Raw genomic sequence first — 26,632 nt, 5'->3', positions numbered from 1 at the left:
ATTTCCTAAATCACCTGGTCAGGATTATGTGGTTTTGATAAAAATATTTTGCATATGTTTCCGTAGGGAAGAAACGATTAGTGCATATAGAAGCCTAAGTGTCAATCATAGCTATCAATGAATGGCAAGGTTACAGGTCTTAATTTTATGTTTTTATTTCTCCTTTTTGTTGTTTTCGGTTTAACTTTCTGTTATGTACATATATATGACTTTTATGAGGTGAAAAAATAAAATCAACCTGTAAATGTTTACTGTGAGGTGCTAGTGAAAGGCAGCAAATTTTATCAATAGCCACATTTTGTCTTGAGTTTTAACATCTCCCCTTGGGCTTAAATGACAGACGTCTCCCAAGACTCTCTGAAACACTCCAAGAGCAGGAACATATCCAGGATCCTCTCATTTCCCTCTCCCCTCAACCCATCTTCTAGGGTTGCTTTTTGTTTTCAAAACTGGTATCATGATTTGCCTGAGTTTCCCCTCCCTGAAGCATCACTGTTTCATAGGAAGACCCCAGGCAACTGTTTGAGAACCTTTTTCCCTTGCTGCCAGCCTATTGCTTTAGAAATACTCTTCAGATATGCAGGGGCAGAATATGACTCAATTCCCCATGCTTTGTCATCCCATACATATGCAGAAAGATGAGATCAAACGTGGGTCCTGGTTCTCGACCTGTGGAGGGGAATCTAAAAGGACATCCAACTACAGCTGGCAATACATCCACAATGCCATTTGTGAAAGTCTTCAGGCAGCATGTAAAGCAAAGGTGCAGATGTTACGAGGAAAGGCATCAATAGCTACAAAGAAAAACGTTCCCTTGCATGTGGCAGAGTTAGACTCCCCCCACCGTCCCCCCCCCAAAAAAAAAAGCTGGGCAGAATTCTGTGAAGTTCTACAGTATACATAGGACTAGAGGACAGACCTAATGCAGCAGGTCTACTGGTCAACCTTAGTTACAGCCGTAATTGAACCAGTGTGGAAAAGGCTGCCTTGGTTTTTCCAGCCACAGTGCCACATTGAAATACACCACCACTTTGAACAAAAGTCAACAAACCACATGCCGGTTTTGGCACATGTTAAAGAAAACTGTTCTGTGTTAACAAAACCTTAAGATGGCATAACTTACACTCTCGTTCATTTGGTCAAATTGCTACCTGCTGCTGCTAAGTCACTTCAGTCGTGTCCGACTCTGTGCGACCCCATAGATGGCAGCCCACCAGGCTCCCCCATCCCTAAACTCAATTTATAAGCAGCATTTTGAAAAGGTGTTGAAAGACTAGAACGTTTTCTTTTTCTACTAGTCCTTGTGTTCTATTGAAAGAAAGCCTGTACTCATTTTTCTTTTAAGGCTTTATTGAAATGAGTTTAAATGTTTCCATGTGAGAACATAGTAAAGGCAATTGATGAAGGTTAATTTTATTTTGGATTGAAACTTTGGAAAACTGCCTCCTATTCCACTATTCTGCAATGTTCAGTGCTAAACATTTGTAAAATGTGCTGCAAAGTCAGGCTACTCTAACACAGAAATGGTATATATTCTCAAAATTCTCTAGCCACCCATCTTCCAGTCACAATGAAGTAGCATAAGATATATACTTGCTATTAACCACAATATGACCAAACAACATGATTCTAAGATAAGAAAGCTCAACATCCAAAATAACACTTCAATGCACTTTGCATCAAAAGCTAATTGCAAAGAGAAATATGCTGGCAAGAGTTGCAGTTTTAAGATGATGGTTCCCTTCTTCCAGAGACTTTATTATGAACTCCCGTGGTGCAATTCCAAGTTTCTAAGTGACCTGCAGAATAAAAAGATGATTATGGTATCAAACACATCAGTTTAAAATGGACATGAACATTAGCTTTCAAGCTATAGGAGTTAAGATCAAATATCAGATACCTAGTTACTGACAAAGATGAGCTAAAATAAAAGTGGGTGCAAAAGAATTTCCATGGAATTCTTCTCAGACATTTGGAAATTGACTTACATTTCTCAATTAAATATAATACATGATCCCACAGAGGGAAATTATTGGGTTAATAATACACTTTATAGTGTATTTCCTAAGAATAAAATTATTCCCTTAAATAACCACAGGATGGTTATTTGTGAATATTTTCTATTTTTTTTGCCCTTGTTCTTTGTCCTTATTTGTCTTTCACGCTTTTTCTACCTTTCCTAGGATATGGTGTTACTCATACCTATTTTAACTGATAAATGAGCTATTAGTACCAAGCAGTACAAAAGAAATTTTGGAAACTGTTTTCCAGAATACCTGGATTTAAAAAAAGATAATTCTTCTTTTCCCCTTATTTATTAAAGAAATTCAGTGACTGGAAATAAATAGAAAATTCTGAATAAGGCATTAATATCTTGCAGTTTAAAAGTGTTCATCAGCTAAAAGACATGATACAGTATCCATAAGGCATAAAAGAAAAGACTAAGACGCTTAAACATAAATGAAAGGTTTCTTCAAACAATAAACTAAAAAGGATGTTTCATACATTTGAAAACATTTTTAAAATTTGTTTATCTATTTATTCTGGCTGTGCTGGGTCTTCATTACTGTGTGAGGTTTTCTCTAGTGCCAGTGAGAGGAATCTACCCTGTAGTCGTGGTGTTCAGGCTTCTCATTGCAGTGGCTTCTCTTATTTTTAAGCACAGACTCTAGGACATGGGCTCAGCAGTTGTAGCTCTTGGGCTCTAGAGCACTGGCTCAGTATTTGTGGTCCATGGGCTTAGTTGCCCAGAAGTTGTGGCATCTTCCTGGACTAGGGATTGAACCCATATACCCTGTATTGACAGGTGGATTCTGAACCACTGCACCACCAGGGAAGTCCTTTCATTCATGTAATAAGCTATTTATTTTATTTACTTGTTGTTTCTAATCAGGTGTGCATGTGTTAATATGTACATTGATGTGTACATGTATGGCAAATATTAGAATTGAAAATTATTAACAGTTGTTACTTCTGAGGAGTAGGACAGGGGTGTGGGAAAGAGAGGATTCTTTTACTTTTCACTATGTAATTTGAAACTTTTACTGTAAGTACCACTATTTTAATTGAAAAATTAATTTGGAAAGTACATTACCCAAAAGTTGGAAAAGATGCCTGAAGTACACAAATATCAACAATAAAGCATGAAAAGCCCTCACAAATGTGGTTTTTGCTGCTTAGTTATCAAGAAGGGGCCATGTCGGAGGGATTCGTCTCAGGATCTGGCCTTACTGCAAGATGGACACTTATACTGTTGACATGCCTGGGTTTACAAGCATCAGTTAACCTATGGGAAAAGCTGGTCCCCAGAAACGAGCATCTCAATCAGTATGGGCAAGGCACAGTGATTTGAGCACACTCACCTAAGGACCATTCACTTACTGCTAATTCACTAATCAGCAATAACTACTAAATATCTACTGCCTTGAAAGCACTTTACATCCATGTGGGAAATAATAAGGGAATAAAAGATCTGCTTCCATCAAGAAGCCAACAGTCTTCAATGGTTATGAAAGAAAACATACAGGGAACGAAATTATATTTTCAAAATAACACTCCAATGAATAATCTTGAGAGCTAGATCTTCCGGACATAGGGTGCATAGATGAGCCTCAGAGGGCAATGAACCACTGTTTCAGAGATCTATTTTTTCATGATTAAGCTTAAAGTCTTGATTACTAGTGTGCATGTGTGTGTGTGTGTGTGTGTGTGTGTGTTATTTCTGGAGTTGTTACTGTTTTCTTATTTTCTGTGTTCTGTTTTACTTCCTAAAGTTTGCTAGGGCTTCCTTTGTGGCTCAGACAGTAAAGAATGCGCCTGAAATGCCGGAGACCCAGGTTCAATCCCTGGGTTGGGAAGATCCCCTGTAGGAGGGCATGGCAACCCACTCCAGTATTCTTGCCTGGAGAATCACCATGGACAGAGGAGCCTGGCAGTCTACAGTCCATGGGGTCGGAAAGAGTTGGACACAACTGAGCAACTAAGCACGAAAAGTTTGCTATTCCCAAACTCATATTTTTAAAATTATTACCTACTTCAAAAAGTAGATCTACTTCAAAAAGATCTTCAGTAACAAAGATATGGTTCTAGAAAAGCTATACCTTCAAGTCTCATTATTGTTATTTGTTGTTTAGTTGCTAAGTCACGTCCAACTCTTTCACAAACCAATGGATTGTAGTCTGCCAAGTTCCTCTGTCCATGGGATTTTCCAGGCAAGAATAAAGTCATTTCCTCCTCCAGGGGATCTTTCTGACCCAGGGATTGAACCTGCATTACAGGCAGATTCTTTGCCATCGAGCCACCAGGGAAGCCCAAATCTCATTATAGCAAATGTCTTTAAAGGAAATCTCAATATTTTGTAAATATTTCCTAATAACATGGTTGTTACGCTACGTGAATAACACATATTAAAGGCCTAATATTCCCTGGTGGCTCAGATGGTAAAGCGACTGTCTACAATGAGGGAGACCCTGGTTCGAGTCCTGGGTTGGGAAGATCCCCTGGAGAAGAAAATGGCAATCCACTCCAGTACTATTGCCTGGAAAATCCCATGGGCAGAGCCTGGTAAATACAGTCTATGGGGTCGCAAAGAGTCGGACACGACTGAGTGACTTCACTTTCATTCACTTTCAATATGACCAAAGATTTCAGGCAGTTCTTAAAGCTGTGACTTGCTATGATAAGATTATATTTCTAATCAGTCAATAGTTGGCCTCAGAAAACCTGAACAAATCCTGAGCCCTGTGTGACTCAGCCTAATGAGAGATTCACATTTAAAAATGCATAGTATAGCAACCAAGCTACATAAAAAGGAATTTCAATTTTCACTTGTGTTTCTTGAATGCTTAGTCACTCAGTCATGTCTGACTCTTTGCAACCCTTTGGACTGTAGCCCACAAGGCTCCTCTATCCATGAGATTTTTCAGGCAAGAACACTGGAGTGGGTTGTCACTTCTTCCTCCAGGGGATCATTCCCTGCTCAGGGATTGAACCCACATTTCCTGTGTCTCTTGGGTTGCAGGCGGATTCTTTACCTGCTGAGCCATTAGGGAAGCCCCTGTATTTCCTGAAGCAAGCCCAATTCAGAACCTAGTGATTCTGTTTTCAAAATTCCTCTTTCCCTTTCCTACATTACAACCTCAAGCTGACCCAGAGTCTCTCATTCAACAAAATCCTAAAATACCCCAGCTACCCCCTCCACCAAGCCTAAACTACTTTTCTGATTCTCTCCTTGCTTTTAATATATTGACCACCTTGGTCTCTCTGACTTTAAAATTTTCCTTTTCACTTTGTACATTATAATTGAGAACACAGTGTTGGAAAGTCAAAGACCCCTCCTTGCTTTCTCCTTCCCTTCCAGCCTTGTCCATCTCTGACCATTTTCTGAAGTCTGCAACATAAATGTCCAAGGAACCAGATAGGCAGGGCAGAAACAGCAGAGATACAAAGCAGGCAAAGATAAAATTCTTATTAGCAAGAAAGGGATCAAGAATAGGAACATTGGACACAGATATGAACACAGATTTTCTCCTCAACACTTTTACTTGAATCAACAGAATTCTAGTTGGTTAACTGTGGTTAGTATTTCTTAAATGATGAAAAGATAATAATGGTCAATATTTAGGAGTTAACTCGGTTTTAATTCCTTAAGACCCATCAGATCAGATCAGATCAGTCGCTCAGTCGTGTCCGACTCTTTGTGACCCCATGAATCGCAGCATGCCAGACCTCCCTGTGCACACCCATATCAGCGACCTTAAGAGGTAAGTACCATTGTTCTTCCCATTTTACAGAGAAGGAAACTTAAGGCCCAGACAAGTTAAGCAACTTGCCTGAAGTCACACAGCTGATAAATAATGGGCTTTAGTTTCAAAGCCAGAACATCTAACACCCGAAGGCTAGACTTTTAACTATAAGTACTCCCCAAACACCTGGTATCAGTTTGGTTCAATTTGCATGTTTAGACCTACTTTGTCCTTCGGCTGTGTGTCCAAAGATAAATTTTTTGATGATTTCCATTCCATGGCATTTGCTTTCCTTGTAGAACTGCTGGTGGCATTTTTGTTCATTGCTGCCCTTCTTAGCTTGACACCTAGGGATGCATGAGGTAGTCATATCTGTATTAAACTATTTTTTAAAATAAGTCCACCCTTGGTTTTAGATTCTTCCCTGCTAGAGTCCTCTGCTTCCACCAACAAAAGGTCTGAGAAATGACTTCCCTGATTTCAGAAGGGAAATCAAGTCATAAACATTCCTGATTCTTTTAAATTCCCCCAGACAGAAAGATGTTATTACCAGAACAACTTTGACCTCACTTTGTATGCGTATCTCTGAGTTTTACTTAAATTTCTCTAAATTACAGAAGTAAACAGGCTTACTCTGTTTGCTGGCATATTCTGCGGCTTTGGGTGCTGTTAACATGGCAAAAGGGTGCAAGGAGAGGCGGAAGGGTGGAGCTCGGGGAACCTGAAAGGAAAACAGACCTACTTTTAAAAGCTGCAGCCACTTTGTGCTGCAAGCAGCTGCTGGTTATAGCACTTGTCTCAAGACTTGGCCTGTCTCCCCAACCCATCTTCCTGACACATGACTAGCATTTGAGGATCACCTTTCGTGGGTCATGCGCCTTCCCGTGCTGCCTTTGGTGGCCATTCTTTGCCTAGAATGGTCTTTTCACAAAACTGTGCTCTTCAGGTGGCTCCCTTTACCTGGAATAGCCTTTTCTTCCTCTTTTGCCTCAAGGCACCTACTTTTCCTTTACGATGTGGCTCAAATATCACCTTTTCTGAGAAACTGGTCCAGTTGTCTCCCCAGCTTCCTGCTTCCTTGCTGGCACCCTCCTAACCCATCCTAAGGCCAAATTATGGACTCACTCATCTGTGAATGCAAAGCACATTAACACATAGAACACCCCCAGTGGTGACAGTTAATAACCCACTGTCCGTTGCACTGCATTGGAAACTCAAGGTTAGGACTGTCTCATCAGTCTTTCATTCACGCAATAAGTTTCTAGTGAGCACTACGGAAGGCAGGCCCTGTTTTAGGAAGCCATGGTTGGTAAGACAGACAAGATTCCAGCCTTTCTAGGGCTGAGTGAGGAGAAAAGAACAATAAACTATTAGATAACCAAGTTCATCATACACTGTGACAAATTGAATCAACTAAACAAGAGGTTGTGCTAACAAGTCATTGGGCAACCATCACTTCAGACAGAAAGGACAGAAAACATGGATTATACAATGAATATTCTCTTTATAGACGGAACGGTTTATAGTCTCCTCAGCTGGGCCCTTCTAGATTTGATCTCAGTCTTTTTTTTTTTTTAATGTGGACCATTTTTGAAGTCCTTATTGAATTTTTTACAATATTGTTTCTGTTTTATGTTTTGGTTTCTTGGACACGAGGCTTGTGGGATCTTATCCCCCCAACCAAGGCTAGAACCTGAACCCCCTGCATTGGAAGGAGAAGATTACTAGGGAAGTTCCTGACCTCAGGCTTTTATTGAAATGGTAAATGTATTTATTGAGAGTTTGTGTCATATCCAGCCTTGTAAAGAATTAAATATAAGCATGAATGATGGCTTCTAATCTCAAGAAGCAAGAATACTGGAGTGGGTTGCCCTGTTGTCCTCCAGAGGATTTTCCCAACCCAGGGATTGAACCCAGGTCTCCTTCACTGCAGGCAGATTCTTTACCATCTGAGCACCAGGGAAGTCCATGAATATGGGAGTGGTAGCCTATCCCTTCTCCAGGGGATCTTCCCCACTGGGGAAGATCAAATCAAACTGGGGTCTCCTATATTACAGACAGGTTCTTTACCAGCTGAGTTGGCTCAGATGGTAAAGAAGCTGCCTGCAATGTGGGAGACCTGGGTTCTATCCCTGGTTCAAGAAGATCCCCTGGAGAAGGAAAAAGCAACCCACTCCAGTATTCTTGCCTGGATAGTCTCATGGACAGAGGAGTCTGGCAGGCTGCACTCCATGGGGTCATGAAGAGTCAGACACAACTGATCAACCAAACCATGCATGACACACAAAACCTCAAGAAGCATGTAATCTATTCTGAAAGATGACCGAGAACAAAGAAAGTAATTAAAAGGAGGCTTTGTATCTGTGTGGAGCAAAGATAGGTGTGATAACAGCCCTGCAGGATGATACACGCCTTGTGTAAGAAAGAAATCTGGCTTGCACAGCGTCTTGATGCATTTCGAATTCCTTGTTGTCCAGTGGTTAGAACTTGGCACTTTCATGCTGTGGCCTACATTCCAGAGAACTAAGATCCCACAAGCCCAGTGATGCAGCCAAAAAATAAAAAGACAGGCCTTTCATGCTTTAGTTTCCCTGTCCACTGGGGAAGAAAGAACCCGAGTATTTTAAAGGTCACTTCCAGTTCATATATCCTGTGACTCCTGATAATTGATAACTTATGCAAGCAGTTAATGTAGCTCTCTCTGTGGTTTATAAGAAAAATTATTTTACAAGTAGGTTAACATTGAAGTCCTAAACCTAGAGTTAGCTATATGCTCTTTTTTTTTTCCCTTCAAAGTTACTGATTGATACCTTCATTGTACTACTCAGCTAGGGAGTAACAGAGTTGGGACTGGACACCAGTCTGTTGGTCTCTGAAGAGCTGGCTTTGAATTTTGGATGCAAGTTTGAGTGGAGAGGAGTGATGGGTGCTCAGACACTGGGGTGTGGCTTCATGAAGAGAGGAGGAAAGAAGAGATTCTGACATTCTCTAGTTACCTGTCTGTCTTTTTCCTCTTTCTGTTCAGTGTTTCACTCTTTACCTCCTTTTCCTTTTCCCCTCTTTTTCTGTCAAATGGAACTGCAGAATATTTCTATTGCTTGCTTTATTTGTCAAAGGAAGGTTTATGCTCCTTTTCCTTCAGTTTGAAAATGCGTAGAATCTCTTACATTTATCTGAATCTAACTTCAGATCACTCCAGTATTCTTCATCCATGGAGAATATCATGGATGGAGGAGCCTGATGGGCTACAGTCCATGGGATCACAAAGAGCAGACACAACTGAGCGACTAACACCTTCACCACCTTCACTTTCAACTGCAAATAATCATCACATGCGAAGTTCTTAATTTTTTTTTCCTCCTATGGGTCTAAGTTTCTCAGCAGAAAAACGGCTCCCTGTCAGCAGAAAAATTCCCTCTCAGGAGTAGAACTAGAAGCTTGCATTGTATTAACAGAATTGAACAATTCTGGGTCCTTGATGGCTTTCTGTCACCAGGTGGCAGCAGATAGTCCTGAAAAAAAGCTATCAAGCCCACACAGTACCCATGTGGTGCATGGTAAATCACTTCGGCCATGTCTCACTCTATGTGACCCCATGGACTGCAGCCAGCCAGGCTCCTCTCTCCACGGGATTCTCCAGGCAAGAATACTGGAGTGAGTTGCCATGCCCTTCTCCAGGGGATCTTCCCAGCCCAGGGTTTGAACCTGTGTTTCTTTCATCTCCTGCATTGGCAGGAGGGTTCGTTACCACTAGCGCCATCTGGGAAGCCCCAAGTGGCCAGTGCTAGTGGCCAAAAACTCTACATAATCTGATTAGTGTTCAACAGGGCTTTAAGCTTTTGCTTGGGAAGGATTTTAGCTGTTGCTTAGGAGACACTGTATCTGGAGGAATCAAAGTTTATTCATACACATGCAGCCATTAAAGAAGGACCTTTATCAACTATTTTTTTTAAACTACCCCACCTTGTAGTTAAATCCAGTTTTTGTTTGTTTTATTTTTAAATATAAATTTATTTATTTAAATTGGAGGCTAATTACTTTACAATATTGTATTGGTTTTGCCATATATTGACATGAATCCATCACGGGTGTACATGTGTTCCCCATCCTGAACCCCCCTCCCACCTCCCTCCCTTTACCATCCCTCTGTGTCATCCCAGTGCACCAGCCCCGAGCACCCTGTATCATGCATCAAACCTGGACTGGTGATTCATTTCACATATGATAATATACTTGTTTCAATGCCATTCTCCCAAATCATCCCACCCTCGCCCTCTCCCACAGAGTCCAAAAGACTGTTCTACACAGATCCAATTTTTAAAAATTATGTTAAACTCTTAAGGACTGTTTTAAAGTCACTCTCACAATTTAATCTTTGAAATACTATGTTTTCATTAAGAGGGCCTGCTAACTCCTTGTTTAAGATGTAGAGGAAGGTACCTGGACAGAGCTGATGTGCAGCCTCAGGGGAAAGGCCTGAGCTGGCATCCTTGAGGCAGGGAGGACCTTGTGAGGTCCACACGGTAGAGGACCCTTAGACGCTTGTATCTGTGGCTGAAATCATATCATACCCTTTGTGATAATTTATCTAAAGTAGGCAAAGTTTATGTTTTAATAAGGGGCTTCCCTGGTGGCTCAGTGGTAAAGAATTCACTTGCCAGTGTAGGAAAGAAGGTTTGATCACTGGGTCAGGAAGATCCCCTAGAAAAGGAAATGGCAACCCACTCCAATCATCTTGCCTGGGAAATCCCATGGACAGAGGAGCCTGGAGGGCTACAGTGCACGGAGTCGCAGAGAGTCAGACACATGACTGAACAACAGCAACATGTTTTAATAATACAGTGGATGCTTGATGAGCTCTTTGATTTTTGAATGTTTAGGGACGTGGTCCTTAACTAGCTGTGACTTTTGCCTCTTAGGGGACACATGGCAACACTGAAAGATATTTTAGATCAAGGGGCAGGAATGGGAAGCTATTGGCATATAATGGGTATGAAACAAGAGGGAAGGGGACAGGGCACAACTTTTGAAAGAATGACATAGCCTGAGGACACAGCATAAACTGATTACAATCAAATGGGTCCAAGAGAGCAGACAAGTCAACTTCAACTAGACCTTGATCCTCAATCGGCAAGCTAAATAACACACCCAGGGGTGCCATGCAGTTCCAGTTCAGTTCAGTTCAGTCGCTCAGTCATGTCTGACTCTTTGTGGCCTCGTGGATTGCAGCACACCAGGCCTCCCTGTCCATCACCAACTCCTGGAGCTTACTCAAATTCATGTCCATTGAGTCAGTGATGCCATCCAGCATCTCATCCTCTGTTGTCCCGTTCTCCTCCTGCCTTCAATCATTCCCAGCATCAGGGTTTTTTCAAATGAGTCAGTTCTTCGCATCAGGCGGCCAAAGTATTGGAGTTTCAGCTTCAGCATCAGTTCTTCCAATGAATATTCAGGACTGATTTCCTTGAGGATTCACTGGTTTGATCTCCTTGCAGTCCAAGGGACTCTCAAGAGTCTTCTCCAACACCACAGTTCAAAAGCATCAATTCTTTGGTGCTCAGCTTTCTTCGTAGTTCAAGTCTCACATGACCACTGGAAAAACCAAAGCTTTGACTAGACAGACCTTTGTTGGCAAAGTAATGTCTCTGCTTTTTAATGTGTTGTCTAGGTTGGTCATGACTTTTCTTTCAAGGAGCAAGCGCCTTTTAATTTCATGGCTGCAGTCACCATCTGCAGTGATTTTGGAGCCCCAAAAATAAAGTCTCTCACTGTTTGCATTGTTTCCCCATCTATTTGCCATGAAGTGATGGGACCAGATACCATGATCTTAGTTTTCTGAATGTTGAGCTTTAAGCCAACTTTTTCACTCTCCTATTTCACTTTCATCAAGAGGCTCTTTAATTCTTCTTCACTTTCTGCCATAAGGGTGGTGTCATCTGCATATCTGAAGTTATTGATATTTCTCCCAGCAGTCTTGATTCCAGCTTGTGCTTCATCCAGTCCAGTGTTTATTATATACTCTGCATATAAGTTAAATAAGCAGGGTGACAATATACAGTCTTGACATACTCCTGTCCTGATTTGGAACCAGTCTGTTGTTCAATGTTCAGTTCTAGCTGTTGCTTTTTGACCTGAGTACAGATTTCTCAGGAGGCAGGTCAGGTGGTCTGGTATTCCCATCTCTTTAAGAATTTTCCAGTTTGTTGTGATCCACACAGTCAGAGGCTCTGGCATAGTCAATAAAGCAGAAGTAGATGTTTTTCTAGAACTCTCTTGCATTTCTGGTGATCCAGCAGATGTTGGCAATTTGATTTCTGGTTCCTCTGCCTTTTCTAAATCCAGCTTGAATGTCTGGAAGTTTATGGTTCATGTACTGTTGAAGCCTGGCTTGGAGAATTTTGAGCATTACTTTGCTAGCGTGTGAAATGAGTGCAATTGTGCGGTAGTTTGAACATTCTTTGGCATTGCCTTTCTTTGGGATTGGAAGGAAAACTGACTTTTTCCAGTCCTGTGGCCACTGTTGAGTTTTCCAAATTTGCTGGGATATTGAATGCAGTACTTTAACAGCATCATCTTTTAGGATTTAAAATAGCTCAACTGGAATTCCATCACCTCCACTAGCTTTGTTTGTAGTAATGCTTCCTAAGGCGCACTTGACTTCGCATTTCAGGATGTCTGGCTCTAGGTATGTGATCAGATCATCATGATTATATGCAGTTCCAAGGAACCATCAAAGGACTAAAAGGTGGGGAGTGGCCCAATTCCTGGAATTCTCCACTCTTCCTCAAAATAGAGTAATCCTACCACTCATTAGCTTATGAAATTACCAACTCATTAAAACTAACCACACTACATTTCAAGGCGGCTGTACTTACCCTCTGCGATGGCCCACATTCTGTCTGTGGAGTGTGTTTCTCTCTAAATAAATCTACTTCTTACCTATCACTTTGTCTCTCACTGGATTTTCTGAGATGAGACATCAAAAACCTGAGCTTCATTAGGTCCTGAAACCAGGTACTGTGGGTTTTGACTGGGTTCAAGTTCCACCCATATGGGTTAGAGTCCAAAACTAGGTTTTGGCCGGATTCTGGTCCCAGCCATGTGGGTTAGAGTCCCAAGCAGGGTTTTGGCTGGGTTCGAGTCCCAGCAGATGAGTTCAAGTCCCGATCTGAGGTAAACAGTTTCAGGTGGAAGCCAGAAATTCTGCTAAACAGCTCACAATGCACTAAACAGCCCCAACTCTACCCCCTACACACAAATTATCTGGTTCAAAATGTTGAGAAACCCTGATTTAGAGGAATACGGAGGGAATCAGATACACCCCCAACCCCCTGAGTACCAGAACCTTAACCATAGCTATTGTTTTGAGGTTACCAGATGCCAACCACTAAGGGCTTTACTGATGTAACTCACCTCATTTCCCATAGCAATCCCAGCTTCTGGCTCCTGCTTCTACAAATGAAATCGCGGCTGATAGAGTTTAGAGTTTAGGCTCCACACCCTGGAGCCTGACCCTCCAAATTTTGCCTATAAAAGCTTCTTCCCTGAAAACCATGGGGAGGTTGGGTCTTTAAGCATAAACTGCCCTGTTCTCCTTGCTCGGCCCTGTAATAAACCTATCTCTGCTCCAAACTCTGATGTTTTGGTTGTTTGACCTCACTTGGTATCAGGCACTTGAACTTGAGTTTGACAAAACCCCCTTTCTGAGGATAAGATTTATTTTCCTTCAGAGCTGATCATTATGTAGTCTATGTTGTCAACTACAAATTGGCACTTGCCAAGGGCGTTTGCCATCTGCCTCTGCGGAGATTGAACCCTGTGTTGCTGCAGCTGTTGAACTTCGACACACCCTGAAGAGAGTTCAAGGGTGGAGAGTGAAGCACTCTGTGCTTCAGAGAAACTGGTGGTACAGGTCTTTAGATAGATATTTTTAGGAACTGATTTCATGATTCCAATCCTGACATCTCTTCATATCTAGAAAAGCGCTAAATCTTTTCATGGAGACATCAGCTCCTCTTGACTAGCAGAAACCTTTTGTAAAGTAAACATTTGATTGCATTGAACTCCCCCTTCACTAAAATCTTATGTATTGACCTTCCCCCACTACCTCTTTGGCGCAGTCTCTCAGAGCTATCTGAGGTCCTGTCTCCTGGGCTGCAGTCCTCATTTGCCCTCAGTAAAACTTAACTCACAATTCTTACAGTGTGCATCTTTTTAGTGGACAAACAGAACTGGACATGGAGCAACTGACTGGTTCAAAATTGGGAAAGGAGTATGTCAAGGCTGTATATTGTCACCCTGCTTATTTAATATATATGCAGAGTTGCTGTTGTTTTTATTCAGTCACCCAGTAGTGTCTGACTCTTTGCGACCCCATAGACTGCAGCACTCAAGGCTTCCCTGTCCCTCACCATCTCCTGGAGTTTGCCCAAGTTCATGTCCATTGCACTAGTGATGCCATCCAGCAATGTCATCCTCTGATGCCCTCTTCTTCTGCTCTCAATCTTTCCCAGCATCGGGTCTTTTCCAATGAGTCAGCTGTTTGCATCAGATAACTAAAATACTGGAGCTTCAGCTTCAGCATCAGTCCTTCCAGTGAAATTCAGGATTGATTTCCTTTAGGATTGACTGGTTTGATCTCCTTGCAGTCCAAGGGACTCTCGGGAGTCTTCTCTAGCACCACAATTGGAAGGAATCAATTCTTTGTTGCTCTGCCTTCTTTACCATCCAGCTCTCACAACCATATGTGACCACTGGTAAGACCATAGCCTTGACTTTACAGACTTTTGTCAACAGAGTGATGTCTCTGCCTTTCAGCACACTGTCTAGGTTTGTCAAAGCTTTCCTGCCAAGAAGCAATTGTCTTCTGATTTCATGGCTGCAGTCACCAACCCGGTGATTTTAGAGCCCAAGAAGAGGAAATCTGTCACCACTTCCACCTTTTCCCCTTCTATTTGCCATGCAGTAATGGGGCCAGATGCCATGATCTTAGTTTTTTTAATATTTAGTTTTAAACTGGCTTTTTCACTCTTCTCCTTCACCCTCATCAAGAGGTTCTTTAGTTCCTCTTCACTTTCTGCATTAGAGTGGTATCATCCACATATCTGAGGTTGTTGATGTTTCTCCCACCTATCTTGATTCCAGCTTGTAATTCATCCAGCCTGACATGTTTGCAGAGTACATCATGCAAAATGCCAGGCTGAATGAACCACAAGCTGGAATCAAGATTGCTGGGAGAAATCAACAACCTCAGATATGCAGAGGGTACCACTTCAGCTTCCCTATATGTATATACATACATACATACATACATATATATATATATATACACATACACATATATTTATATTCTTTTTAGGTTCTTTTCTTATAGGTTACTACAAAATATTGAATATAGTTCCCTGTGCTATATAGTAGGTCCTTGTTAGTTATCTATTTTATATATATTAATGTGTATATTTTAATTCCAAACTCCTAATTTATCCTTCCCCACTCCCCTCCATTTTGGCCCCTTTAATGAATCTGGTTTATCCAAGCTACTTGAACACCCATGTTTGCAAACCTGCTTGATGGATAACCCTGCTAAGACTGGAGGGCTTCATGGTGTCTTTCCTTCCAGGATGTGATTTTCCATATATGTCCTCTGGCCACTTGAGTTGAAACCAAGCAACTAGATCTGCCTACTGCCTGCCTTTGTCCTCTGCTAGGCAAAGAAGATGAAGGGAAGAAAACACAATGTCTGAAACAGAGGGACTTGGGCTCAGATATTTATATGTATGTGTTGAAGGGCGTGGTTTGAAAGGAAAGCCTAAAAGGGGGAAATCCTAGAAGTGAGAAATCTGCAGGAAAAAAATCAAACAGGATTAAAGCAGTGTGGTTTGCTTGACTCTCTAAGAAAACAAAAAAAGTAGTCTTTCTTCAAAAGCCAAGAAGAGCTTGGTGTCTGAGGAGCATTAGTCTTGGGGTGGCTTATACTTCAACCAAGGAAGCATGTCAGCTCCAATATGAGATATGAAATCTATGAGAAAGTGATTTTTTCAGACTCACCCACCCTTGTATCCCTGCACCTACGACTATAACAAATGAATGAATGAATGGAAGAGTTGAAACCAGAGAAATCAGAGAGGGGGTGCTGATTTCCTCCATAATCCAGGGAATTTGAGTCTCAAGACCAGGCCAGCTTACATATGGACTAAGGTGAGAGGACCACTGGATTCAGTTATGATACTTCTGAGTAAATGCTGGAGTCCTAAGGTGGCCCTGGTAGACTCCTGACTTTATATGACCCCACCGTTTGCAGGATGGTCTGCAGGTAAGACAGCAAGGCAGGCAGTGTTCCTGTGGCCACAGCCCTGCCCCTGCCCTGGCCTCCCTTCCAAACCCTGGTGGGGACAAGGGAAGTGACAGTGGGAGCAGAAGGCCTTGTGTGGGTTCTCCTGGCTTCCCTCCCTGACTTCCTCCCACTCCACACTGCTGCCCAACTCTACCCACCCCATCTGCCCTTTCTTCTTCTCTTTTCTAGAGGTTATCCAAAGGCAAAGGGATCATCAGTTCACCTCTAAATAGAAGCCCATTATTTCAAATGTTTAGTAAATGTTTATATATTCATAAATAGCAAAACCTGAACTAATAGTAAAGATAATTCAGAATACTCTGGGCTATTTGTTTTCTATTTTTCAAGATTAGTATATGGAAACCCAAAGAGAGGAAGGGACACAGTCAGAATTCAACCTGGACTCCCTGATCTTTAGTACTTCAACTGGACTGAATTCCAAGCAGTCTTGTGGAAAGGAGAAATGTGGCAGCAGTACACTAGATAATTTCTCATGAGAATGAACATTGCAGATCTTGTCCTGGTTCTAGAAGTTATGGTACATCATACAAGAGGAGCACTTGGATTTATCAGACCCATATTATGAAAAGTGTAAGTGAGAACTTTTGTTAATGCAGAACAGAGACAGCATCTAGACTTTAAGGTGCTCAAGTGGCTGCCTCTATTTATGAATTAATAAAATGCATTTGCTATTATGAGTATAGTCCTCTATGTAGTGAAAGCATCTTAGATTTATTACTCAATAAGGTATAATTACATTTGGTTTTATATATTTTGATATGAAGCTGTCATTTCATGCCTGAAAATACAATATTATCAATTTATAAAATAAAGAAATTCTCTCTAAAATTCCGTTATGTTGATAGTCTCAGGTCATCCTTACCTTGGCAGCACCAGAACTGGAAGAAGAGCCAGCCCCATAAATTTTAAAGACTTCCTCAATTGGGATACTGTTCTGTTAAACAATAAAATAATAACAAAAATATATTATCATATCATGACTTTTCTTTTATTGTAAAATAAGATTATTACAGCTCCTGCACATTCAGTACCATGCCTGGAGAGCATGGGCACCAGATAAATAACTTTAAAATAAATGGATAAGTCAGAGTATCCTAACATCAGTTGTTTATGTGTTATTTTTCCCTTAAATCCCTTAAAAAATGTATTTTTTTACAATATAATATAGAAGTCAGTCTTTTTATTAACCTTTAAGAATGAAAATTTTAATTTCAATAAATTTTAAATATTTAGAAACATTGGTTGAAAAATAAAATAAGTATTCTTTAATATAAAATGCACATTATAGATGCAAAATCTTCATAGATGCAAATAATGTTCTTTTCCTTACCATTAAGATTCCAGCATAAGATGATAAAATCATTGCTTCTCGTTCTCTGTGGTTTGGATATATGGGTCTACCCCGAAATGACATTTTCCTAAGGGGGAATATGAATAAGAATGGAGGGTTTATTCTTGTTCTTTTTAACAAGAATTTTTGACAAGGTTGTGATGATAATCATAAGTAATAAATAATAGCCAATGGCTGCTTGCTATGCATTTATTCACAAAACTGGTATGCTTAATCCATCATCGGCAAAGTATACACTTTGATTTTTGAATCTTCCAACAGTGATGAATTTACCCTCATCTACCCATGTTTCCACAGGTATCAAACCCCAGAGGAGTGGCCACTATGGTGGACAATTGTGGTTTTACCAACCCATATCCTTTCCTGTTCTTGTGGCAATTGCTTGGGGGTAACTGCCTTCCCCCTGTGTAAGCCTATAAAGCTTCCCCCTGTATAAGCTTCTAGGGGCGTGATGACACCCCTAGATTCCAAGGATGGAAAACACGCTGTGGACTAATTTAGCCGGCATGTTCTCTCCCTCACTCCACCCCCAGATAAGTCAGAGCAAACAGTGCCATTGAGACACAGTTCTGTGCTTTTTAAAGATCCATTCTCCCCTGGCCTTGACTGTTGTGATAAAGTAGGCTAAAACTAGAAATAGTGTCCACTCAGAGGAAATAGCCAAGAGGTAGATCCTGATGACCTGGTTTGAGTTTTGAATTAAGCCATGCCTGATGCCACTCTACCCGTGGACTTTGCAGATACAGAGGCAATAAATCTCTCCTCCTTTTCTTTTTTCTTTTTTCCTGCTTAAGTCCATTCACATTGGATTTTCTGCTTATTGCAACTAAATACTAACTGATCCAACCATTTAGCCCCAGGTGTGTATGCTAAAGCAACAGAGCAGAAAAAAACAACTGGCCTCTTGAACAAGGGATTCAATCCTGACGTCATCAGTTTCATGTTCTTTCTAGCTGAATGAGTCTGCCTGGCACATACAGGTGTGGTTAGTTGCTCAGTCATGTCCAACTTTCCATGACCCCATGGACCATAGCCTGTCAGGCTCCTCTATCCAGGCTTTTCCAAACAAGAATAATGGAGTGGGTGTCATTTCCACCTCCAAGGGATCTTCCTGACCCAGGGATCAAACCCACGTCTCGTATGCCACCTGTATTGGCAGGCTGGTTCTTTACCACTATCGCCACCTGGAAAGCCCCACATTTGGGAGAAAATGCCAATAATCCTGGCAAGCATTAAAACAGTGGTGATTCAAACTGCTTAGCTCAGGTACACATCTGGTTAAATGCTTAAGAAGTAATGTTTGATGGTCCTTGGGAAAAGATTGCAGCTTTACCCAAAAAACTGATCATTTTTTTAAAAATCAAGGCATGTACACAATAAAGCACAGTTATATTTCTAAGACAAAACATCTTACGCAAGAAAGATCTGTTTCTGACAGAAACCAATTCACAGGGATGCTAAATATGTAAGCATGGATAAGACTTCCTCAAACTGACGACTGTGAGATTTTTTCAGGTTTCTAGCTGGAGACATGGAGAAGGAAATGGCAACCCACTCCAGTGTTCTTGCCTGGAGAATCCCAGGGACGGGGGAGCCTGGTGGGCTGCCTCTGTGGTCGCGCAGAGTTGAACATGGCTGAAGTGACTTAGCAGCAGCAGCTGGAGACAAATACTCCATAGTATTTTCAAATCAGAGTGCCTTGTGATAAATTTCCTCTGTCATTACTCGTTGTTTAAAAAAAAAAAACAGGAAAAAGGAGTATTCAACTTACACTTTCTCCCACTCCAGCCAAGTTAAGTCTTCTGAGTGATCCAGCCATTGCAAAGCAACATTGATGGCCAAGTCATAGTGTGCCTGGAAGCAGGGAGCACAGAGAACAAAGGAACAGGCTGAGACATTGATTGAAGCTCACCCTGGCAATGACAATGGCACTGCTAAGCCTGTTCTAATCTTTTGTCTTGTCCGCAACAGTGAGGATCACCAGCTGTGTCCTGTAACCTGATGCTCAGATAGAAATAACTAGTGTTCTTCCCGCATTACATTTAACCCCCCACTAGACAAATGTGTGTGTGTGTTGGGTGGGTGGGTGGAGGTGCCAGAAATGATTGATGGATTCATGAAATACTAAATTGGGAATCAGGGAATCTGGGTTCAAATCTAGGTTACTGCTAACAACTCATGGTACTATATCCTTGGGTGAGCAATTGCTGTTCTCAGGGCCTCAACTTCCTTGAATTATAAAATAGAAAAAGGGGAAGATAGAGAAAGAGGGACATAGAGAACAATTTCTAATTTGGTGTAACGTCAGAAACGTGCTCCCAGGGTCACAGAGGAGGTGTGTCCACCTGATGAGTTGGGAGAATCCCTAGAGACTCAGAAAAGAGGCTTCGGCAGAGCTGGGCTTGAAGGATGAAGAGAATTTCCATAGGTGAAGGACCTCCTAGGCAGAGGGTCCAGTGGACGCAAGGAACTGGAGGTAGACCTGGGTAAGTGACTTGCCTTCTGTGTGCTAAAAAGCTAAGGACCAAGTCAGTGTTCATTCTTATCATATTGACCACCTTTTCCTGGTCATTTCTAAGTGTATTCACCATTTATCTGCCAAATCATTCCTTCTCAGTTTGACGAAGAAAGGTCAGTTTTGTTTCTGTGTTTGTAGATGAATTCCAAGGTTCTAGGTAATCTTAACATTCTCTAAAAGGTGTAACAATATAATCATTTCTTTCAGGGACTGAACCAAGCTGAAAAGAGAAAGAAAGAAAAAGAAAAGGAAGGAAGGAAGGAGGGAGGAAGGGAAGGAAGGGGAAAAAAAGAAAGGCAATAATCACTTGTTGAAACCTAATTGGAAGATTGATGCCTGGATAGGTAGAGCTGTCATCACCTGTTTGCTCATTAGAAAGGCATATCTCCAGCCTCACCCCAGACCTCCTGAATCAAAACGGTCTTGTAATAAGACCTCATTAAAGTTTGACCAGCACTTGTCTAATTGATTTAATTTCTCTATTTAATACATGCATAGAGAAGTAGTTTAGAACATGAAACCTTCCTTAACTGCTCATTCAGTACCAGGGAAATCAGACAGGGATGGGCGAGAGGAGGGGGAGACACGTGGTCCTGCCTCCTCATTAGTGCAAGAACAGTAAATGGGTAGCATAAAAAGGCTGAGGGCTTACTAATCTCTTTTGAATTAGATCTCTTCACAGCTTCTTTAATTCATGTGAAGTAAATTTGATTACATAGCATGAATCTGAGTTTCAACAGGTATAATAACAGGAATTTAGGATTATTCAATTACTTGGTTTTCTCCATGAATGGTAAAAAATTATGACATTTGAGAACTATACAATAGTAGTTTAATCTCATCAAAAGGCGTTTAAGATCATGGCTGTCATACTTTTAATTGTATACTCATTTTGCTTTTTTTATCTTTTCTCTCATAAAAGTAAATAAATAGCGAAAGTCTCATGACTTTTTACTTTCTCATTCTTCTTGCTTTCAGTTTAATGAGTTGAAAAGACCACCTGGACAATCCTATGATAACAGATGAGAAAGAGGAAATTCTGGGGGAAGGGGATCAAGATTAGCCTCATTTACGATGGACATTAGATCCTGTTCCTCCCTTTAACACACATATGACACAGATGTGATTTGCAGCAGTATGCCTTTCTTTACCATATCATCTAGAAAGGTGAGTTGCCTTCTTCCTTTTGGGTCAAACTCATTCTCCCGAAGTCTGATGCCAATATAATCTCCCCTTAAAAACAAGAGAGCAGGATTGAACTAGCAGGAATGACACAGAAGTGCGGTCTGCCAAAGATTCCTCCCCAATTCTTCCCTCCTCCACCAAATACAAGAGAAGTCACCGATGGCTCTGGTAGCTGAATCAATATTCATTTTGATTTAAACAGCCATTCTGCAACCCTGCAGATTTAAAGTGTCCAACCATAATGAACAAATAAAACTCACATAGAACTGAATTTCTAGGAAAGCAGGGAGTATGATAAACCCTCAATAGGCAGAACAGATGTTACAAAACCGAAAGGATCGAGACCCCCCTCTTTGAAGATTCCCCTGCTGCCCTTGCTAAATTCAGGCAGAATGTCTAAAGTTGATAACTTCCAGATATATGATATGCCATACAGATATATTAGTTAGCTTGAAGGCTTTTTCCCCCCGTTAGAATGCAAATACCGTTAGGAGGGTTAGACATAAAAACGTATTAGTGATTCCACTTTAGTGTATACTTATCAGGTCCTTCCCTAATGGACTTTTAATAAGGGGAGAGTAGAATAAGGGCCCTGGGAGGTGAATAGAAAGGGGTACTACCCTAGGAAAGTTGGGAGGAGAGACTGGATGTAGGAAAAAAGACTCTGGGGTTTCCAATGTCAATCTCACAGTGTTACATAAGTAGAGTTCTGTTGGTCAAGGTCTTTACCAAACACTTTGGGCAAGTTCCTATGCTGGAGATAAATTTGCTTTTGGATTCTAAAGCTGTTTTGTGTCATTAAGCTATTCTAGACTAATAAAAATTATTGAAGTTTTGCTTTGTAATTTCAAGACACTTTATTTAAAGTAGCCAGGCTATAGTTTTTCCAGTAGTCATGTATGGATGTGAGAGTTGGACTGTGAAGAAAGCTGAGTGCTGAAGAATTGATGCTTTTGAACTGTGGTGTTGGAGAAGACTCTTGAGAGTCCCTTGGACTGCAAGGAGATCCAACCAGTCCATTCGGAAGGAGATCAGCCCTGGGATTTCTTTGGAAGGAATGATGCTAAAGCTGAAACTCCAGTACTTTGGCCACCTCCTGCGAAGAGTGGACTCATTGGAAAAGACTCTAATGCTGGGAGGGATTGGGGCAGGAGGAGAAGGGGACAACAGAGGATGAGATGGCTGGATGGCATCACTGACTTGATGGACGTGAGTCTGAGTGAACTCCGGGAGTTGGTGATGGACAGGGAGGCCTGGCGTGCTGCGATTCATGGGGTCACAAAGAGTCGGACACGACTGAGCGACTGATCTGATCTGATCTGACTATACGCTGAGGAAGGCTTTCTTATCTCTTCTTGCTATTCTTTGGAACTCTGCATTCAGATGCTTATATCTTTCCTTTTCTCCTTTGCTTTTCACTTCTCTTCTTTTCACAGCTATTTGTAAGGCCTCCCCAGACAGCCATTTTGCTTTTTTGCATTTCTTTTCCATGGGGATGGTCTTGATCCTTGTCTCCTGTACAATGTCACGAACCTCAGTCCATAGTTCATCAGGCACTCTATCTATCAGTTCTAGTCCCTTAAATCTATTTCTCACTTCCACTCTATAATCATAAGGGATTTGTTTTAGGTCATACCTGAATTGTCTAGTGGTTTTCCCTACTTTCTTCAATTTCAGTCTGAATTTGACAATAAGGAGCTCATGATCTGAGCCACAGTCAGCTCCTGGTCTTGTTTTTGCTGACTGTATAGAGTTTCTCCATCTTTGGCTGCAAAGAATATAATCAGTCTGATTTAGGTGTTGACCATCTGGTGATGTCCATGTGCAGAGTCTTCTCTTGTGTTGTTGGAAGAGGGTGTTTGCTATGACCAGTGTGTTCTCTTTGCAAAACTCTATTAGCCTTTGCCCTGCTTCATTCCGTATTCCAAGGCCAAATTTGCCTGTTACTCACGGTGTTTCTTGACTTCCTACTTTTGCATTCCAGTTCCCTATAATGAAAAGGGCATCTTTTTTGGGTGTTAGTTCTAAAAGGTCTTGTAGGTCTTCATAGAACCATTCAACTTCAGCTTCTTCAGCATTACTGGTTGGGGCATAGACTTGGATTACTGTTATATTGAATGGTTTGCCTTGGAAATGAACAGAGATCATTCTGCCGTTTTTGAGATTGCATCGAAGTACTGCATTTCAGACTCTTTTGTTGACCATGATGGCTACTCCATTTCTTCTAAGGGATTCCTGCCCGCAGTAGTAGATATAATGGTCATCGGAGTTAAATTCACCCATTCCAGTCCATTTTAGTTTGCTGATTCCTAGAATGTCAATGTTCACTCTTGCCATCCCCTGTTTGACCACTTCCAATTTGCCTTGATTCATGGACCTGACATTCCAGGTTCCTATGCAATATTGCTCTTTATAGCATCAGACCTTGCTTCTATCACCAGTCACATCCACAACTGGGTATTGTTTTTGCTTTGGCTCCATCCCTTCATTCTTTCTGGAGTTATTTCTCCACTGATCTCCAGTAGCATATACACACACACATATATATATGTATATGTATATTTATAAGTTTATATTTATATTAGTTCTGAAATTCTAGTTCTTTGGATGAGATATGTAGAGGAATTGGCATTCCTAATTATGGTTTGTTCTTTATTATGTTGACCTCCAAACACATGCATGTAAAATGTGTGAATTCATATTGCAGCATTTCTTAAGCACTTGTTAAAAGATAATTATCTTAGTGGGCAGAGAAAATATATTTAATGGGGACTATAGTGATGTTTTTAATAAGTGTATTATTATTATGCCTATAATCTTGAAATAGAACCATAATAACCTTTTTTCCCCTTTTTATATGGTCTTTGATTTTCACCAACCTCTTAACAAAGTATCAAGTAAACGAAAAGCTACCACAGGAGAAAAAAATTTCCATGGGAAAACTTAATGTTTTCTTTATGTGTTTAAAATGAAGTTTGGATGGCAAAAAATAGAGATAAATTATTTAACCGATAAGATTCACAATAGAAGAAGCAGAAGCTGCAATGTAAATGCTGCACCCTTGGGTACATTTTTCCAGGAATCTCACTCATATCTGTTACTAGTCGAACCCTTTCAAAGGCATACCCTGCTCAGCACGGACTGGAGCTCTCAGCTCAGATCCTAGGCTCTAGAGTAGGGATGTCTCAGTTGTGCACGCTGCTGGCAGAAACATCCTCTCTAGAGATTCAGCATCCTGCTTTGGACCACATGTGAGGCCCTCGGGACAGGAGATAGAGGCCAGATCATCTGGCTGTCTCCTACACCACAGGAACAAATTCTTCCCTAGGCTTTTAACCCCTCTGCCAATATCCAGACCATCTATGACATACAACCCACCAAATGCTCAGTGCAATAAATGTAAGCTATTTTCCATCAGACTTACAGGAGCTTTTTCATTTCCTTCTTTAGGAGCCTTCTTTCCATGATTAAAGGCTTATCCAGCTAAGCAGGTAACTGCAGCTACACTGCACCTTTATCCTTTGGAAAGACCCAGCGTCTCTGAGCCTTCAAGCTACAGCAGCAAATCAGAGAGAATTTGAATAAAGGATGCTATCACTCCTAATACCAGTCATGGAGTCCTAGGCTTTGGAAGGGATCTGAGAGCAGGCCTCTTATCCAGCAGGTTTCCAGGTCAGAAAGCTGCCTGCCAGCCAGTGCACTGTGCCTTGAATTTATCTGACACTTCTTATTCCTTGCAAATTTTTTGTCAATATTCATCATTTACTTATTCTTGCAATAAACTCACAAGTAAAACAGACACGGCTCATATAATGGTGGATGAGACTATATAGACAGAAGCATCCAAACACAGATGGTTTGTGATCTGAATGTGTTTGAGTTCTGTGTGCATTCAACATAGTGACTCTCTGTGAATCCACCTGGTTCATGGCTCGTGATGGCATTTTCTATAGAACCTATGTACAACTTTCAATGGCCAGCAGGTCCTTGTAGAAACATGTGGTGATGACAAAGGTGAGGCCATATCTTCAATTCTCACCCCCGCTTTGAACCAGAAATTGAGCCTAGGTGATGGAGTAAAATGGGGCCTGATGTCACAAAAAAGAGTTAGTTTTTTACAAATTATCACCATTGAATGGGGTGCCCAGAGATAGGTATATAAATAGGATATCAACTTTATCTGCAGTGTTTTATTTCTTTAAAAAAAATCTAAAGCAAATTGTGATGGTTAATTTTATGTGTCAACTTGGCTGGGCCACTCTGTCCATATTTGTGGTCAAACATTATTTTTATTTATTTATTTTTTGCACAGGTGGTTTCTGAAGGAGATTAACATTTAAATTAGTAGACTTTAAGTAAAGCAGATGACTCTCCATTATGTGGGCGAGTCATCCAGTCAGCTGAAGACCTTAAAAGAACAAAGGCCGATCTTCCTGAGCAAGAAGGAATTCTGCCAGCAGACCACCTTCAGACTTGAACTGCAGCTCCTCGTTGAGTCTCCATCCTGACTGCTGACCCCATCAGACTTTGGGACTGGTCAAGCCACCACGATCACATGAGCCAGTTCAATAAACTAATTCTCTCCCTATATTGTTTCTGTTTCTCTGGAGAACCCTGGCTAATACACATCTAAGAAAATTGTTAACATTTGTTGACTCTGGAATTATAGGCCTATGGATAGTCATTATATTACCTTCTCTACTTTTGAAATTTTGCACATGTTTTTAAATCACTAATCCAAAATGGCTGGGGAAAAAAAGCTTTAAACACTTCTAAAATGGTAGCATATAAACATTAAGCTTTATCCGATTAAGCTCTCCAACAATAATTGGATGCCACTGATTTAAATAAATTCTTCACCTGTGCTTAGTCACTCAGTTGTGTCTGACTCTTTGCAACCCCATGGACTATCGCCTGCCAGGCTTCTTCCTCTGTCCATGGGGATTCTCCAGGCAAGAATACTGGAGTGGGTTGCCATGCCCTCCTCCAGGGGATCTTCCCATCCCAGGGACCAAACCCAGATCTCCCGCATTGCAGGCGGATTCTTTACCGTCTGAGCCACGTGGGAAGCCCAAGTTCTTCACCATATCAATTAAATTATTTTGGACCATACTTGCTGTGGCTTCATCTGCTAAAGCCCTAGATGAGATGTAGAAAAGGGAATAAAGCTGGAGCATAGGAATTGAAGTAAAGATAAAGACAGGACTGTTGTGCCCTACAGGAGAGTCAACTGGGAGAGGACACTGCAAGCCAGAAAGGTTTTCTGGTGGCTTAGACAAGGAAAAGCGCTGGGCCTGGAGAGACCAGATGCCGGAATGTGAAGTCTGCTCCAGCACTGACTGCTGTGGCCATGGCCAAGCCTCTTGGCTCTGCTGCACTCCAGTCTCAGGTGTTGTCTAAAATGTGATGAGGCTGGTTAATGTCATCCAGAGCACCTTTCACCCTAACATTCCACAACTCCATAAAGGCTAGCATTTATG

The 26,632-nt window shown here is 41.3% G+C and overlaps 1 protein-coding gene across 1 annotated transcript; it reads right to left on the bottom strand.

The window, feature by feature from the left end:
- Positions 1-1,520: 1,520 nt before the first annotated feature.
- C2H2orf80 (chromosome 2 C2orf80 homolog) lies at positions 1,521-24,617 on the bottom strand. Its single transcript, XM_005907044.2, has 8 exons — positions 24,577-24,617; positions 21,119-21,200; positions 19,221-19,303; positions 17,429-17,516; positions 16,961-17,032; positions 6,378-6,465; positions 5,970-6,091; positions 1,521-1,799 (listed from the first exon to the last, which is right to left on the bottom strand). The coding sequence occupies exons 1-8, from the start codon at positions 24,615-24,617 to the stop codon at positions 1,791-1,793; spliced, it is 585 nt and encodes a 194-aa protein (XP_005907106.1). The 3' UTR covers positions 1,521-1,790.
- Between the last annotated feature and the right edge of the window lie 2,015 nt (positions 24,618-26,632).

The sequence above is a fragment of the Bos mutus genome, chromosome 2, assembly GCF_027580195.1.
Source record: "Bos mutus isolate GX-2022 chromosome 2, NWIPB_WYAK_1.1, whole genome shotgun sequence".
NCBI lineage: Eukaryota > Metazoa > Chordata > Mammalia > Artiodactyla > Bovidae > Bos > Bos mutus.
The sequence above is the reverse complement of the archived record's forward strand: the minus strand, read 5'-3'. Positions and strand labels throughout refer to the sequence as shown.